Source organism: Enhydra lutris, unplaced genomic scaffold (assembly GCF_002288905.1).
Source record: "Enhydra lutris kenyoni isolate GAN:26980312 unplaced genomic scaffold, ASM228890v2 scaffoldscaffold16, whole genome shotgun sequence".
Classification (NCBI taxonomy): Eukaryota; Metazoa; Chordata; class Mammalia; order Carnivora; family Mustelidae; genus Enhydra; species Enhydra lutris.
Genome location: NW_019154100.1, coordinates 13,909,355 through 13,927,896, shown reverse-complemented (window position 1 = coordinate 13,927,896; position 18,542 = coordinate 13,909,355). Strand labels below are relative to the sequence as shown.

General features: G+C 35.6%; 1 protein-coding gene across 2 annotated transcripts in view; it reads left to right on the top strand.

The window, feature by feature from the left end:
* The window catches only part of LOC111147427 (von Willebrand factor D and EGF domains), a 70,206-nt gene extending 53,445 nt beyond the window's left edge, over nt 1-16,761 (top strand). For both annotated transcript variants that reach the window (XM_022503434.1, XM_022503435.1), the window contains 12 exons: nt 737-1,306; nt 2,707-2,802; nt 2,884-2,979; nt 4,859-4,954; nt 5,532-5,627; nt 6,864-6,959; nt 9,532-9,627; nt 9,728-9,823; nt 10,585-10,680; nt 13,417-13,520; nt 15,206-15,309; nt 16,121-16,761. In XM_022503434.1, the coding sequence (XP_022359142.1) occupies nt 737-1,306; nt 2,707-2,802; nt 2,884-2,979; nt 4,859-4,954; nt 5,532-5,627; nt 6,864-6,959; nt 9,532-9,627; nt 9,728-9,823; nt 10,585-10,680; nt 13,417-13,520; nt 15,206-15,259 (1,496 nt within the window). In that variant the 3' untranslated portion in view covers nt 15,260-15,309; nt 16,121-16,761. The remainder of the gene's footprint in view (nt 1-736; nt 1,307-2,706; nt 2,803-2,883; nt 2,980-4,858; nt 4,955-5,531; nt 5,628-6,863; nt 6,960-9,531; nt 9,628-9,727; nt 9,824-10,584; nt 10,681-13,416; nt 13,521-15,205; nt 15,310-16,120) is intronic.
* Nucleotides 16,762-18,542: the final 1,781 nt, after the last annotated feature.

The following is an 18,542-nucleotide window of genomic DNA, read 5'->3' as shown; positions in this document are numbered from 1 at the left end:
TCTGTCTGCCTCTCTGCCTACTTGTGATCTCTCTCTCTGCCAAATAAATAAATAAAATCTTTAAAAAAAAAATAAAAAATTTTCTTCTCTTTCTGTGCATTGCAAGAGTTTTATACAATATTCTTTCCTTGATAATTTGGTAATTTTTTTTCCTATTAGGTCATCTGTCTTAGCATCATATTTAATGACTTTAGATTATTTTAGATTACATAGATTTAGATTATTTTTGTTTCTCTTATTGCAATTGTTCTATCAACTCCTCTGGCTCTTCTTCAGTCAATTTAACTATATATATTTTGAAAAAAAATTTTAAGTCTTCATTTAAAATTATACATAGTATGTTTGTATGATTTAAAATTTGCTTCAGATTATTATTATGAATTGCTCACATGTCAAGAATACAAACGTGAGCAATTTCCTTTGCTTTGAGCCTCAGTGTATGAAGTGGTCAATAAATGTTTGTTGGCTATTTCTAACTCTTAATAAAATTATTAATTATTGTTCTTTAACTTTTACAATGTTTAACAGTCTGGGTACCTGATATATCCAAAGAGATTGTAAATTCTTTGAAAGCAGAAAGTGTATGATGACTTCTTACTACTGCATGGTTCTTAGTGTAATGGCATACATGTGATAGGCATTAAATGAAGGAATGAATTACTTAATAAATACTGGGGAAAGAGAATATTAATAAATGTTATTGACTGACATTTCTTTTTCTTTTTTGGTTCTTCAGATATAAAATTTCAGTCACTGTCATCAGATCATTCATCATCCGGTGCAAGCTTTACCCACAGGCCTGCCTCTATCAAAAAGTTCTTGAACACAACCAGTGACATCTCGCACTTCTCATTAAAATCAGTTACAACTCAAATGAATAATTCAAAAAACATTATTTCCCATCAGCTACCAGGGTTTGAACAGGCGGATCATACTATCAGTACAAATCTCAGTCTGGAGGAATTGGGAGTGTCGACGAAAAACCATATTTCTTTAAGCATCAACCCAAATGGTTCCCCTGGTGAAGTAAAGGATGTTAAACAGAGCACTATCCAGACAGAGGCTGGAGGGAATAATTCTCAAATTAACAGGCCTGCCAAAGGTTACACGCAGTATAAGGATGGGTTTGCCTCATCAGTTACTAGAGCCATCACTATTTTGCCAGAAAAGCCTGGATGGACCAGAATATCAACTTGTGCTGACTCACCTTGTTTTCTTGGTGTTTCTTGTGTGCCAACCACAGATGGTCACTTCCGGTGTGGACGCTGCCCCCTTGGATATTATGGAGATGGTATCAATTGTAGAGGTAGTATGAAAATTCTTGAGAAGATGCAAAGAAATTATTTAGTTCACATTTAAGTGATTAAAAAGAGAGGCCTCTCTATTAATTTCTGCTTACTCCATTTAGTTCACCAATTTCTATTCATTGTATTTATTTATTATTTATATATATCCTCTTCATATTTCAAAAAAATTAACATGGCTGTTCCTGAGTTATTTTTAAAAATTAAATCAAATAGTACTATAACTATATAATATATTATAAATATGTTTTGGGTACATGCTGTGTTCCAAGGTTTATAGACACATTCTTTATCAATTATGTCATATAATCCATAAAGACTCTGCACATTGACTATTATTTTTCCATTATCCAGATAGGAAAGGCAGAGCCTTACAGGGCTAACTGACTTGCCTAGCATTAAGCAGATAAAGAGAGAAAATAAGGATATGAATAACATTGTGGTCTGGATTCTTTTTAGCTCACAGTGGGCATTTAGCACTTTAAATTACTAATTTGGGTGTATTTGCTTATTTGCATAAACTGGGTTTCTCTGTAATTCCTCCAGCTCTTGAGAATAAAACAAGTTGGGCATCACTTTAGTTTTGAAAGGAGTGTTTGCTTCTTTTCACAATTATCAGTATTGTTTTCTTTGAGGCAAATCAAATTTTTGGCTTTGATACTGCAGAAGCTATTTTGTGTTGTTGGTATTTTGTTATTTTGTTGTGTTTTGATTTATTTGAGACCAACTTAATTAAGCAATAGAGCTGTTGGGGTATGTATTTCTTTGTTCTCAGTATTACTGAGAGGTACTTTTTCTGTTTGTTTTTGGGTTGTTTTTTTTTTTTTTTTGTAGGAATAGTGATAATAATAACAACTTTCAATACTTACATGTTTATAATATAAAATGTCATATTGTTAGTAAGACAAAACAATCATACATTTTGTTTACCTCAGAAAAATGTTAGATGCCTAATAAAATATATCAGGTAGTTAAGCTTAAGGAATATAAACTTATAAACTTATGACGTGTTTCTAGCATCTTGTTCTTTGGAATTCTGATTATTCCCACCATTTACCAACATTTGTCTGATTAGTTTCTGAAACTTTATTGACCCCTGAAAAAGTGTAATCCTGTTTATGGCTAGCAGCCACCTTCAATTCAACATCAGGCTTTGCTGTGGGAGTAATGACCTCATATGGTACTTCTTTCTGACTGTATTAGTCATGTTTCTCAGTCATTCTAGTAGTAAAACAAATTCAAAGGGAAAAATAATTTTATAGATAAATGCAGTGGTTATTGTTCAGTAAGCCGCCTCGGAATTTTCAAATTTCAGAGAATTTGACTTTTCTTATAAGTCAGTCTGTGGGCAACATGTGTCTATTATATCAGCAGTTCAACCTTCTTTCCTTGATTTTTGCAGCCATTTGTAGACACCCATGTGGAAAAAGCAGGGCGTGTGTTGCCCCAAACATATGCAGGTGTAAACCGGGCTACACTGGTTCTAACTGCCAAACTGGTAGGTACAGCACTCACTAGTTTGTATAATGGATTTAATTGATAACGGGCATTTCTAAAACATGAGCTTTATTTTATACAGCTATATGTCATCCTGATTGCAGAAACCATGGAAAATGTATTAAGCCTAACGTTTGTGAATGTCCGCCAGGGCATGGTGGAGCAACATGTGATGAAGGTGATCGTTCAAATTAAAAATCAAATAAGAAGCAAAATAACACTATTTTCTCTAAAGCTTTTTAGAAAGATAATTCAGTTTTGCTGTGTCTATACTGATACATCTTAATGCTGGCAGGGAAATTAAGTTTTTTAATGTTTATTAAAAATAATTTATTTGACGCTTCTAAACACTTAAGTTTCTAAAATTAGATAGCCAAAGAGTCACAGCTTATTTTTCCTTGGTAAAATTGTCCTCAGAAGTAATATTTTTGAGATTTAGTTGTAAGGTGCCATATCCCGATATGTATTTTTTTTTTTTAAGATTTTATTTATTTATTTGTCAGAGAGAGAGAGGGAGAGAGAGCAAGCACAGGCAGACAGAATGGCAGGCAGAGGCAGAGGGAGAAGCAGGCTCCCTGATGAGCAAGGAGCCCGATGTGGGACTCGATCCCAGGACGCTGGGATCATGACCTGAGCCGAAGGCAGCTGCCTAACCAACTGAGCCACCCAGGCGTCCCCCCGATATGTATTTTAGTTTCAAGCAGGGGACTCCTGTTATTGAAAGACTTGTCAGACATGGCTCCAAGAAAGTGCTAAATACCAAATAATTAGAAGATATTAGGTGGTAAAAAGAATCCTAAAAAGTTATTTTTAACAATGTGTATATAGGGACGGCTGAGTGGCTTAGTCAGTTAAGCGTCTGCCTTTGGCTCAGGTCATGATCTCAGGGTCCTGGAATTGAGTCTGTGGGATTGACTTGCTCAATGGGGAGCCTGCTTCTCCCTCTGCCTGCCTCTCCCCCTGCTTGTGCTCTCTCTCTGTCTCTCTTTCTCTGACAAATAAATAAATAAAATATTTTTAAAATAAATAAAAAATAAAAACATGTCTATAGCCATATAATTTTTTTTTTGGAATCTTAAGAGGAGAGTTTATGAAATGGCATTTTCAAATGGATAATATTTTAAAAGGACACATTTGTTATCTTTAATATAATATTCTATTTATTATTTATTTATTTTTTAAATATTTTATTTATTTGACAAAGACAGACACAACGAGAGAGGGAACACAAGCAGGGGGCGTGGGAGAGGGAGAAGCAGGCTTCCTGCCAGGCAGGGAGCCTGATGCGGGACTCTATCCCAGGTCCCTGGGATCATGACCTGAGCCAAAGGCAGACGCTTAATGACTGAGCCACCCGGGCTCCCCTTAATATAATATCTTAAAGAATATCTTTGATAAATGGTACAAATAACTATGAACAAGCTAAGAGCCACACTAAATACTTCCATGACAAGGCAAAGTACAAATTAACAAATTAAAGTAAATCCAGAGTGAACTAATAGAAACAATATCAATGATGATGAAAATAATTGTGGAAATATAGGAGTATTCCTTTTTTTAAAAATTTTATTTATTTATTTGACAGAGAGAGAGATCACAAGTAGGCAGAGAGGCAGGCAGAGAGGCGGGTGGGGGAAGCAGGCTCCCTGCTGAGCAGAGAGCCCGGTGCAGGACTCGATCCCAGGACCCTGAGACCATGACCTGAGCCAAAGGCAGAGGCTTAACCCACTGAGCCACCCAGGTGCCCCAAGAGGAGTATTCCATTTTTAGGACAGGAATGTGTACGTCCAGGTCTCACTCTTAAGAAGAAACCCAAGATGATATATTTACATGCTAACCAAGAGATTTATAAACCAAAACATGCTGATGATTTGTTGGTGTTGTTAGAGTATAAACTTGTATAGTCAATCCCACAGAGCTAAATTTCGTAGTAAATGAGAGTTGAGTTTACTATAAACTGCTGTTAGAAGAAAGTGTATTGTGGCTGTGATTCATAAATATCAACTGACCTCTTCCTAATTCAGAGCTGACTTAAGAATATAATCTTGTGTCTGCAGAACACTGTAGTCCACCTTGTCAACATGGCGGCACCTGCTTGGCTGGAAATCTCTGCACTTGTCCTTATGGTTTTATAGGACCAAGGTGTGAAACAAGTAAGCAAAACTCTCTTGCAGCCTAATGTAAGGAAACTGCTCCTTTGAGTAGTTGGTGGCTTTAGTACTAACTAAAATAAACCCAATACCTACTTAAAGGACATATTATTCATGATATGTTCTGACAGTTCTCATTCTGCATACCCCTGGGAGCCCCAGGTGCCAGTACTAAGATAAACAAGTTTATTCTTGGAAGCAGCTCTCTTCTTGACCCTGTCCATGACCATTCCTTGAGATAATAATAAGAATTCCAGTTCGTTGGTTTGCATATAAGTTTATCTTGTTTAATTTATATCTATGATTATTTTCATTACTAATAATTTTCTCAATCGGCGAACTCTTGTTTATCATTCAGCTCAATGACTTTCTTCCTTCCCCAACTCTATTAGCAAAAAATAGCTGAATGTGAGAATCAGAGACCATTTAAAGCCAAAGAATAAGTTATTTTTCTTTTTCTCTCTGATCCTATTCATTAGAGGATGTGATTGGCAATTACAGGCTAACTAGGTAATAGCCAATAATATGGCCAGTTCCAAGCCTAATCTACCTTGCTTTTATTTTTATTCTACGACCTTAGTGGTTTGTAACAGGCACTGTGAAAATGGAGGTGAATGTCTTACACCAGATACCTGCCAGTGCAAGCCTGGCTGGTATGGACCTACTTGTGGTACAGGTAAAATCAGAAATATGTTCAGTGAATAAATCAGTTAAAACAAATGTAAAGTGCACCGGTCCTGAAGACCAGCACCCCAAAGCATAAAGCTAATGTGACAAGACTGGTATGAAGTTTTATTAGAAACCTGCCTTTTGTCTTGATTCTTCTTCTTCTTGTATCAGACCGTAGAATTTCAGCTTTACTGTTACCCAGACCAATCAGTACTTTTTTTTTTTTTTTAGCCTTTGTATTTCCATCATCCACTTGCCTCATAGTGGAGAGAAATCTGTGTTACATTTCCTCGATCTCTTTCAAGTTTTCTATCACAGCACAGACATTCTGTTTCATGAAACATTCAAACAGTTAAAGGACACCATCACGGTATTTGTGTCTTTATCACAATATCAGGCTTACTTCTTTGCCAGCATGTTCGTGGTTATCTATGAATAATCGAAGCCATTGTGATCTAATGACTTTTCTCAACATAAATTTAATTTAATGCTTATAGCTTGCCAACCATGTGTGAAGCATGATGCAAGGGGACACAAAGATCAATTTGATTTTTGCCCTGACTTCCAGTAGCACATCATTAGTGAAGGAGACACAGGATACACTTATTCAAAAAGACTATCATACAAGTTGGATTATAATAAGTAATGTAATTAGCGCATTGCTCCTTTGGAGCAGAAAAGACAAAAATTCATTCTGGCAATTACACTTTGGAAGAAAATAGTATTGAGGTATGCTTTGGAGGATGGATAAAGTCTGGGTTGAAAAATGGATTTGGGGGTGACTCTCAAAGTGTAACAAAAGTAAAGAAGCAATAACAGAATGCTTTTGAGCATGCCAGGACTTAAACACAGTGTTCCTGTTTGAATTAGGAAGGAGACTTAAAGAGATACACATGTGGCCCCATGTATTTGAGCAGATTAAAGACCATCCAGTTAGTGCTGTTGACGTGTCTTCCAATTTCCCATCATTTTTTCAGCTTACAGAGGGCATTCTGAATTCTAATCATAACCTCCATATTCTTAGTGTGGTATTATTTGTAAACTTAATGAACAGACTCTCAAAGCTATTATCCAGTTATTTCATTCCTCTTATGTTTGGCAAAGTCAAATTAATTATAGGTTATGGGTTTTACTTGCAGTAAAAATAAAATATTTCATTATGCACCATTTTGTACTTCAGTGCAGCTTTCATTTTTTAAATAATAAAACCTTTATGGTCTCTCTTCCCCCTGCTGTTCATTAGCTTTGTGTGACCCCGTTTGCCTCAATGGTGGTTCCTGTAATAAGCCAAACACTTGCCTTTGTCCAAATGGATTCTTTGGTGCACAGTGTCAGAATGGTAATTATTCTTCTTTCTTTCTAAATAAAAAGGGAAAGGCATAAACAGAACTCAGAGTAAACCTAAGACAAGTCTCAAAGGGGAAGATGCCATTTTTTTTTTTCTCTACTTCTTGTGATGTTGCTGTTGTGGTCACCGAATGATCAGATCATGGAAATGTAGGAGTTCTTATGTAAAATATTTGTATTTCTTCCCCATGTATTAGGCTCCCGGCCTCAGCACTTGGCTGGGCAGTTTTGTAGGATCAAGGTGTGAACCAAACAAGCAAAGTTCCCTTGCAGTCTGCTGTGTGCCGTGGTGCCATTTTTATTGCCCTCACAGCAAAAATGCTTGATTTGTGGCCAGTCCAATGTCCACTATTATCTCATGGTCTCTCAACTTTAGTTTTGTTAAACGTTTATGAAAAACTATGCACAGCACTGTGCAAGGTGATAGGGAGACAAAAAGACGCATCATTTCCCCCCTTCACGTCTTGCTATTTTAACACTTTCCCTGTTGTTATTCTAGAAAAAAATCTGTAGCATTGCTATGAGCTTGTCCTGAGGCTGACAGTGTAGGCATGAATTAATGTCAATAAATGAAATTTAAAATGTATTTTCTATATCTTCATATCTTTGAGTTTATGCAAAATGCAGAGTAGATTTTTAGTAGAAACATGTCAAAACCTGTCATAATTTAATTCCTAAAACCTATACTTTCCTTGCCATGTTATACTTTGATGTGATTTCATCTTTTTTATTTGGAGGTTGGCTAGGATTCTTAGGTTGCAGTCGAGGTAGAAAAGAAGCCATCGCTGAAGTACTAGTTACACAGGCATAGCAAATGAGTTTTTCTAATTAAGATTTTCTTTAAGGAAACGGCTTGTGAAAAGGGAAGAAGTAAAGACTAAGTTAAGGCAAACCTTGAAAACCAAGCAGCTACATCTAAACCCGTATTTGTGAGCTGTAGGTGTAGCTGTAGGTGTTGACTGAGAACGTAAGAAGGAAACAAAAAGCTGATAACCCCATGCTCCTTGCTGTAGATGTAAGATATAGTGAGAAAACGTCTCTATAATTTATATGCCAACCGAGTAACTGGGAAAGGAGGAAATCTCTAGATTATTAAGTATTGCACTAAAATGTATTTGTTGAACATATGTCATGTTAGCAGGTTTTGGAGTTAGGTAGCCTCTAAAACTTCTAGCTGGCATTGATTTGGGGATTGACTTAAAGTCTCCAGGATCAGACTTTCTGAATTTTGGATTTGAACTAGACAGTTGACATAAGGATTCAGTGAGACATACATACTGTAATGTATGTATGTGGCTAGCTACCAGAAATAATAGTACAATTGTTTGGGGGGTTATTTTTTTAGGGGAGGAGGGGAAGGGCAGAGGGAGAGGGAGAGAGAATCTTAAGCAGGTCCATCCAGGGCAGAGCCCAGTGCAAGGCTCAATCTCACGAGCCTGAGATTCATGACCAGAGTTCTTGACTCAAATCAAGAGTTGGACACTTGACCGACTGAGACCCGCAGGTGCCCCAGTACAGTGGTCTTTAGGACATGCTGCAGAAGATGCAGAAGAAATAAAAACATGATCTTTATTATCATTTAGGGAAAAAATAAGTTTTAAAATTTCCAGGCAGGGGGCGCCTGGGTGGCTCAGTGGGTTAAGCCTCTGCCTTCGGCTCAGGTCATGATCTCAGGGTCCTGGGATCGAGGCCCGCATCGGGCTCTCTGCTCAGCGGGGAGCCTGCTTTCTCCTCTCTCTCTATGCCTGCCTCTCTGCCTAATTGTGAACTCTCTCTCTCTGTTTCAAATAAATAAATAAAATCTTAAAAAAAAAAATTTTCCAGGCAGGTTTGCTTATCATTTTTTTTTAAATAAAGGCATTTATTGTCATTTCTGGAAGAAACATGAAGCAATAAAAATCCTCTCATAAAAGATAATAAATACTAACTTTTGAATTCCATGGAGCAGAATCATATACACAGAAAATACTAGTACAGTGTAGTCAAGGTTATCCAATAAACAGTCCTAACAAAGCCAAGGAATTACTGTTAAAAGGACTTTTCACTAAGCTTTCACAGAAATAAGGGACATATAAAGCTCTGCCTTTATGACCTCAGCAGGTGTTCAAAAGTCAACTTAAAATTATTTTCCAAAAATCATGTGTTAGATTGTTGAGATTTTTCTAATTTCTACAGGCGTAGATACATCTCTTATTTTGAGCCAGGTTTTGACTTATTTTCTTGGTTCTTCCCCAATCATTTCACTTTTTACTTCCAAGAATGGTAAAATATAAGACCAGGTTCGTAATTTAAGCACTATCGTAGCAAGATGCCGTTTGTTATGAACAGTTCATCGATACATTTCAAATTGTGCTAATCCACAGGCTGCTTAGAGCTATGAGCATTGGATTTTATGATTTAGAAAGGATGATTTTAATGACTTGCAGTTGTGATCTTTTATTTTAATAGCACATTTTTCTGCCTTATGGCCCCATAGATAACAAGCACATGAGGCAATATGTAATATGTAATATGTAATAATCAGAGATGTAATATTCACAGATTGCGGCCATGTGTTCTTTCAGCTCTCTGTCACCCTCCCTGTAAGAATGGCGGACGCTGCATGAGAAATAACGTGTGCGCCTGTCGTGAGGGATACACTGGTAGGAGATGCCAAAAAAGTAAGGCACCACTGAAGGTATTGCCAGCCAGAGGAAAAGCCAACACATGAAATAGTAAAGGATTGCTACTTGAGGGCTGTTTTCATTCTTTTCCCTGAAGGTATCTGTGATCCAGCGTGCATGAATGGAGGAAAATGCATGGGACCAAATATTTGCTCTTGTCCTTCTGGTTGGAGAGGGAAACAATGCAACATAGGTAAGAGGAACACTCTTAAAATGTTAAAGCCTCATGAGAACATAAAGCAGAATTTACTACAAAGAGCATTTTCCTTGTTTTTGTTGTGTTTTGTCTTTGTTTTTTATTGTTTGTTCCTACATTAGGGGATCCCTTTTTGAAATAGAGTAGAATAAAAAGAGCTCTGAAGTCATTCTTTCAGGTTAGCAGAGAAAGAGGATGTTCCATATTTCCAGTCTGTCCACTATAATTGCCAGGATAAATGACAAGTCTTTAAGTCCCATCTCCTTGTCTTAAGTAGGAGCAGGAGAAGGTGTAAAAAGTTACTGATTCCTTGACCCCATTTCAGACCAGCCAATTCAGACTTCCAAGGTAGGGTGCCACTGCTTTTAATCTGGCTAGGTTTTGAGGTGATAACAGCTCTCCTCATTCAAATGTTTCATTTTTTTCTTTCTATAAATTACCATTTAAAATTACCAGCTATTATAATCTATTGGTCAAAGTGAAAAAAGAAGCAACATAAATGCCCCCACCTTGAGGAAAAGTTAAATCACCACACATTCGATCAGTGGAATGTTACATAACCTTTAAAGTCGCCTTATTCAAGAATCATTGTGACATTGAAAAATGTTCTTGGTAAAATGTTAAAGGAAAAAAAATCTCCTTTAAATCATTAACTTTTAACTGGTTCTCTTTTTTCTTTGGTGAAATTTTTTGTGGTTTATTCATGAGTATTTGACTAGCAAAATAAATTTTTAATTTGTTTATATTTCTCTTTGCAGCTATCTGCATTCAGAAATGTAAAAATGGTGGTGAGTGTATTGCTCCCAGTATATGCCATTGTCCTACCACATGGGAAGGAGTGCAGTGTCAAATACGTAAGCCTACAGAATTTGTTTGTTACTCTATCTTCTGAACCTGAATCTGTTACAGTTACTGAGCAAAGTAGTGTGAGGAGAAATCATAGAAAAAAACAAATCCCAGCATGCTGATCCATTCAAAAAATGGTTTTAGAAATAAAGAAAATCTTCTTCATTGAAATACCCATTTAAAAGAAGAAAATATGGTAAAATATATTAAGATTTTATGTGACACAGGTAACTCCTAATTGTGGTCTGTGCATTGCCTTTGAAGTTCTTTCAGGTGTGCTGGAGATGGTTTTTAATATACACTTTAAATATTTTTTTCATATTATGAGAAAAATACACATCAATCATGAAAATCATAAACCATATTAAAAAGTTTTAAAAACTAAATCGCCCTAGATTCTACCACCCAGAACTAATTCCTATTATGACTTTAATATGTTAATACATTTCACTTAGTTTTAGTCATGTGTATTACATAGATGAGGTCTCAGGGTATTGAGGAAAATCAAATATTACATAATTTTAAAATGTATGAAAACTTGAAATAACATGTTAAAATATTAACGAAGATTAACTGAATGGGGGAAAACTGGAAATAACCCCCAAATATTTTTTCTTTTTTTTTTTTTTTTTAAGATTTTATTTATTTATTTGACAGAAATCATAAGTAGTCAGAGAGGCAGGCGGCGGTGGGGGAGCAGGCTCTCTGCTGAGCAGAGAGCCCAATGCAGGGCTCGATCCCAGGACTCTGAGACCATGACCTGAGCCGAAGGCAGAGGCTTAACCCACTGAGCCATCCAGGTGCCCCTCCCCCCAAATATTTTCAAATGATCAATAATTACATCATTTCAAAACTGGTGATCCAAGTGCATTATAAACTGAAAATACATAGTTACTAAACTGAACCATGTGATTTTACTGGAAATACCTGCCCTGTTTTTTTTTATGTTTTATGAACTACACTTGTTTCCATGTATCATAGATTCTGCATATAACTCCCATGACTCTTTGACTTTATTTTATTAGTAATACCTATTATAACTTACACATTTTTCTTTTTTTTTTTTTTAATATTTTATTTATTTATTTGACAGAGAGAGAGAGATCACAAGTAGGCAGAGAGGCAGGCAGAGAGAGAGCGGGGAAGCAGGCTCCCTGCTGAGCAGAGAGCCCCATTCGGGGCTCGATCCCAGGACCCTGAGATCATGACCTGAGCCGAAGGCAGAGGCTTAACCCACTGAGCCACCTAGGTGCCCCAAACTTACACATTTTTCATCTTAAGAAGATATTATCAAAGAATTCACCAAGTGCTAGTATCTACTTAAGAATTATCTGCTCAAAAATCAATAATTCTCTTTGGAAATTAGATGTGATAAATCGCTAAAAAAGAAAAAAAGCTATCACCCTCAGTTTGAGCTGCTTATTCTGGAAAGAGGGCTATGTGGTCCACAGGTGAGAATGATGAGATGTTAAAAGCACATTAGTGTTGGAAGGTGCCCCAGTGAGTGTGGGTTGGGGTACTCTGCAGCCTCATGATCTGCACTCTAATTTTGTGCCTTGTAGCACTTCTATATGAATTTTTCAAAGTCCCCATTCTCAAAATGTTTTATTTCCAACTGTCCAGAAATTCTGAATATTGACATTATTTGAACAAGATGTCTTATTGCCATCTGCTGGAAAGTTATTGTAACAAATATTCAAATCTATGATGTCTGTGATGTGAGAAGTTCTTCCTTAGCTGTGTGCATTACACAGCCTGCCCAACCATACCCAACGGCATGGTTAAAAACATAACCTTTTAATGTTGCACTTATACCAAAGCGAATAATATTCTTGGGTTACACAAACTTTCCTAATGAGCTATGGAAGAAGATATCTCTCCCATGAAAAATAACTGTATTGTATGTAATTTTATATTATACTTATTTTCACTCAGTATTACTTAAAAGTATTTTCCATGTCCTTCAAAACATAATTTTGAATGAAATATTAACTTCCATAACATATATAATATAATTTTAAATATATAATTTATACAATTCACTTGACTTTTGCCCTTCTGTTGTTTGTGTTATTACTCTGACAAGCATTTTCTGTTTGTAAGTGGATAGGTGATAATAGATACAGATAATAGATGATAATATAGGTGGATAGAGTAGGTGGATGATAGAAAAATAGATCGATATTGAGGTATGTTGAGATAGATATAGGTATTTTTAAGTTTCCTGAGGAGAAATTTTTAAGGAAGAAATTGCTAGTGTAAAAATGTTTAGGAAGTTTCTAAAACAGTTATTTCACATTAAACTTCCAATGATAGTATATTAAATTGTCAGTTTTTCCATACACTGGCTGGTACTGAATTGTTTCTTTTAAATGCTTGCTAAATTAATAAAAAACAAATTATGAATGCTATTTTATGTTATAATTTGAATCTCCTCTCTAAAGAAAGCAAGAATGTACACCAAGTGTTTAAAATGTAGCCAATGAAAATTCTCTTTGCTTTAACAATATCTTTAAAGAATAGTGAAACTGCTGTGTTAAGTTCTGGGTGTTTTGTTTTTTTATGTGTATGATGACTATATGTGTGTGCTCTGACCACACAAGGATGGGAGTGTAGTTGGCCATTCATAAAGTCTTACAACTATTTTATAGTTGAGTTGCTGAATGGCTTCTGAGCACCAGCATAGACTATGTCCCAAGCATTGGTGTCAAAGGATGTTAATGGTCAAAATTTGTGTATTGCAGCAATTTGCAATCAAAAGTGTCTTCATGGAGGCAGATGTGTATTTCCCAATGTGTGCTCTTGTCGTGATGGATATTCTGGAGTCAAATGTGAAAAGAAAGTACAGGTATTTTAAATTTTAAACAGAAAATAAATATTGACCTCTATCTACTCAGATATTTTGCTTAGCAATTGATACCTATCTGTTAATGTTTATTTTATTTCCAAATTTTAAAAAATGCAAGGATTTACTATTTGCCCTGAAACTAAAAATAATACCATTTTTGTGTCATGATAGAGTTATCTTCTTATTCAAAAGTTTGATGTGCACTTAAGGAGTTTTAATGTATAGGTATAACTGTCAAGTGTAATATTCTATTTCATGGCATTGGAGCTGAAAGAGAGCAAATATTCCCCAATATGGATTTAAGATACCACTAATTTATATTTTGGTCAAATACTAGATAAAAAGACTACCTTCACCCCCCCCCCCCCTTTTTTTTTTTTAATCTACCACTTTTATATCCACTGCTTCATTGATTTGAGGATGGGTTGTGTGCCACTAAAACCTTGTCTATCCTCATTCTTTTCCCAGACAGTATTTCTTTCTCTTTACTTGCTCCCCAGTCCATTAAGGGATGCCTGGGTGGCTCATTTGGTTAAACCTCTGCCTCCTTGCTCAGCAGGGAGCCTGCTTCTCCCTCTGCCTGCCGCTTGCCCTGCTTGTGTATGTGCACTCTCTCTCTCAAGTAAATAAATAAAATCTTTAAAAAATAAAATAAAATCCATTTCAGGGAAAGCAATAAAAAACTCTTCATATCTTTAGAATTAGGATTTATTTTTATTTTAAAAAAATCAAGAAAACAAAGGAAAAGTAGACACTTTCTTAGAGTTCCTGATATTGCCTCACTCTTAGAAGGCCAGTGCTGTAGAAACATCTATTTTAAAAGTTTCCATGATCAAATCTGTGCTCATAAGATCCAACTGAACTTTACTTTGTCTCCAATCTTAAGTTTCTGAATATCTACAGAGATCTCAAAAATTTCTTAATCGATATTAGTTTTAATATAAAAAGCAATTTTACACACCTCAGAAAGCCCAAGTGTTGTGAATATCAAAGTACACTGGAGTGCTATAATTTGAAAAATGACAAGGAATTTTCTTTTTGAAGTGTGATCCTAGATCAGTCTGGCTCAGAGGCAAAGTGCATGCGCACATGTGTTTCTACTTGCACAGGAGTTCAGCCTGGATGCATATGGCCTCCATCGTGAAAACAAAGCAAACAAGCTCATGACAGTACTGTGGTTTGAAAACCAGAAAACATAAGTTATGGAGTACCTCTTGGATCAGGTGTTGTTAAGAACAATAAATGTAAAAATGTGAATTTCCTGGCCTAAAGGCAGGGTACACATGTATTATTTTATTTAATTTGGAGATTTTTATGGCATAGAAAACCCTATGACCTCAAAAGCTTTCAATTTCATCCGACATACCAAACTAGGTGACTTAGTTATAATCTGTTTTTATCTATTTCTTTACTACCTGAATCCTTCCTCAGATCATCATCATCCCCACTAATGGTACTTCTGAGACTGCATCTGGAACCACATTAGGGAAGGAAAAGGAAAACAAAAAAGAGATTAGCTCGAGGACCCCATGTCCTGCTTTCCTATATAATCAGCTCTTCTAAATTCTTGACTTTAATTCTTACTTGAGTTTTACTCTGTTGCTCATTGGTATCAGCGCTTCGTTTGTTTTTTTATATTTCTTTGGCTCCAAAACAGAGGATAAAAATAACTTTCTTTTTAATAGGAAACAAACAAACAAACAAGTACCATTTATGAGCATTCACAGAACCTTCCCTGACTCCTACCCACTCCTTTCCTGCTTCTTGGCCCTTCTTCCAGCATCCTGAGGTACTGGGTGGGGGTGCGGGGGGGGGGGGGGGGAAGAAATGGAAGAAAGTGATTGAGTTGCCAGCATTTCAATGAAAACAACAACAGAATGAGAATTACTAGCTAGAAACAAAGGACACAAAGAAAAGGGAAATTGGGCGAAGGAGGTGCTGAAGAGAGGGAGGTTTATGAAAGACTTTCTGAGGCTTCCGAACTTGCTGCCCAGCTGCTGTAGGTACAAGTTAGCATTGGCCCTGCCACTTGTTCACTCTATGACCTTCAGCAAGGTATTGAACTCCTCTGAGCCTCAGTTTCTTCATCTGTACTGTGGTGCTAGTAACACCTAATCACAGAGTTGTTAAAGGACTAAATAGGTCACCGCAGGTGGCTGGTAAGTAAAAGACACTATGTAAGTTGGTTGGTTGGTTATCAGTTATTACACTGAAGAGAAGAATAGACATAGAGAAGGAAAAGAATGAGGAAAGAGACTGGAAAGAAACGTTGCCATGAATTGAAAACAGTCTTTTCCTGAAAAGTATCAGGAAAAAAAATGTACTGGGTTTTATTGAGCAAGGCTGTTTCTTGAGTGTAACCTTTGGTCAAGATGGAGTCATGTAGTCTCTAAGCTCCATTTAGTCACAGCCTTTTTGATATTTAAATATGATCTGGATTAGATCTCAGTTTCATGAAAGCAGTACTTAGTCTCCAGTGGCAAACACAGAACCAAGAGCTTTCTGTATCACGCCAGAGAGAAGTAGGTGACAAATAATGAGCAAGGGTTAAACAGTTTTCTAATATTCATTGAAACTTGATTTCCCTCTTCTTATTACAGACAAAACGCCATTAATATCAAGTATGTGAATCACAAGCCTGTCATAAGAATGAAATTTTTATTCAGAAAAAGCTGAAGATAATTATTTGAAGTTTATTTGAACATAATTTTAAAAATTATTTTAAAGACTGAAGAAACTAATAACACATAGAATGATCTTACCTATCATTGTTAGAGAAAAGCAAAGAAGAAATCCAGGTAATCTGAATGGACTTTGAAATGTGATTTGATATTTACTTATTAAAATGATGTATCTGATATTTAAGACATTCACATTATCTAATAAACTGAGTATTTCCCAGTTCTTACTGTGATGGTGTCTTTATCATCAGGGATCAGTCAGCATAACTGAAGCTATTTGATGTATTCAGATATAAAGTGTTTAATGCAGAATTATGAACTCTCGGGACTCTTGGAAGACCTGGGGGTGAATGTGGGGAGAGAGGGAGATAGAGGTCCCGAAAGCAGCTGCTGAAAGTCAGAGAGGTAGATATTGAAGATGCTAGCCTAAAGCACCAAGCAGATGCTTTTCATCTTTCTTGGAGCTGCTGCAGTACTTGAGAATCTTTAAAAAACTCCACCAACTTCTCAAGCAAAGCGGGTCATTATAAAAAAAAAAAAAAAAAAATCTGTTGGAAGGCCACTGAATCTTTTATCTATCCAAATATCTAGCTGCAAACACCTTTGAAAAAATAATGACTTTCCATTTCCATCTTATGTCTCCCTGGAAAGTTTTTGTCATCAGCAAACTCTAACCCAGAACCACACAGGAAAGGGGATTCCAGAAAACATAGCTCTACCCTTACACGGAACTGACAGTCATGAGGAGACGATAGTGAGCTAACATAGGACATACCCTGCATCTTACTGCTTTGGACTGTATTCCAGATACTGAAGCCATCATTTTTCCATGATAAAAACACCATATTTACTTTTGCCTGTTTTTCCCCTCCAGTTTTTCTATTGCTCTGACTTGTACATTTCTGGACAAGGTGGAAAAAAGAATGAAATTTTGGTCTTAGAAGACTTACTTGGTCACTGTGCTGATATGTAAAAAGAACATGAAGATGTCTGTTTCATTTTTCCATTCTTTTGGTACCTTGATCTATTTTGGTGTAGAAGCAAGAGAAAAACTATCACAAAATCAGATCCTTCTACAAATACCAAAGGAGAAGTGAAAGCTAAATAAAAGCAAAATTTAATGGCATTAATTATTGGGGAAGTGGGTAATATCAACAGGTATATACATATAATTGAAAGATTTGTCTCAGAGATAAAAATTACTATAGGTTATCTATAGTTATAAATCTTTCCTCTCCTATTTCATATTTGACCTCACACTGTTTGTCTTTTTCAGAAAATATTTTAATGTTTTTAAAAGATTTTTACTTTTTATTTATTTACAAGAAAGAGGGACGGGGGAGAAGCTGACTCCCTGCAGATCCCAGGACCTGGAGATCAAGACTTGAACCTAAGGCAAATGCCTAACCGTCTGAGCCACCCAGGTGCCCTAGAAAATATTTTAACTTGATTGTGTCTATTTTAAATCACAGAAGTTCACAAAACTCATTTTGTTCTTTTAAGTGGAAATACTGAACATTCCTAAGCCATGTTTAAAGTATCAGATAAAGCAAGACATTATTAGAATAAAATTATGCTAACTTTGATAAGAATCTTGTAAATAATAGCATTCAATGTCAGAATTAAAGAGATTTTCGTTTATTTCATATTTACTGAAAGATAGTTTTAAAGATTTAAGAAAATATAATGTTTCACTGTGTTTTATTTTGTTACCAAAAGTACGGATACATAAATGTAAAATAAACCTTTGACTATTAGTGTGTGCTTGAATTTTTACGCTCTTACAGAAATAGAAGTCCTAGAAAGAAAAAAGCAGTCTAGATAAAAATGAATACTTTTTGAAAGTTAATCATTAGAATTGAAATTCCTACAATAATAGTTGTAATAAAAATAGATGTAATTTGAATATTCATCTCTTTGTCACCTTTGCTCAGTATACAACATAGCAGCTTTATCAATAGCCTTATTAATTTTCAATGTATATTTTTATGGTTAAAAAGTTATAATTGCTCAAGGACTTATTCTGAAATGTCTAAACCAACACTTTTAAATCTTTCATAAACATTTTCTAGATCCACACCAAGAATCCCAAGCTACAATTAAAATATTCATCAGTAGACTGCCCATTTATAATAGATTTAATGGGCCCGTACATGCTAATAATGAAGATATGCTATGGTTTACAGATTTTATATAAAAGCACTCCTTATGAAAGCTAATGACTCATGCAAATGAAAGTAATGTTTTAGAAATATAATGTGAGTTTAGAAAAGCAAGTAATTTGATTAAATTTATGGAGAAAAAATTTAATTTTTTCTTATTCTTGTTGATATTTTCACAT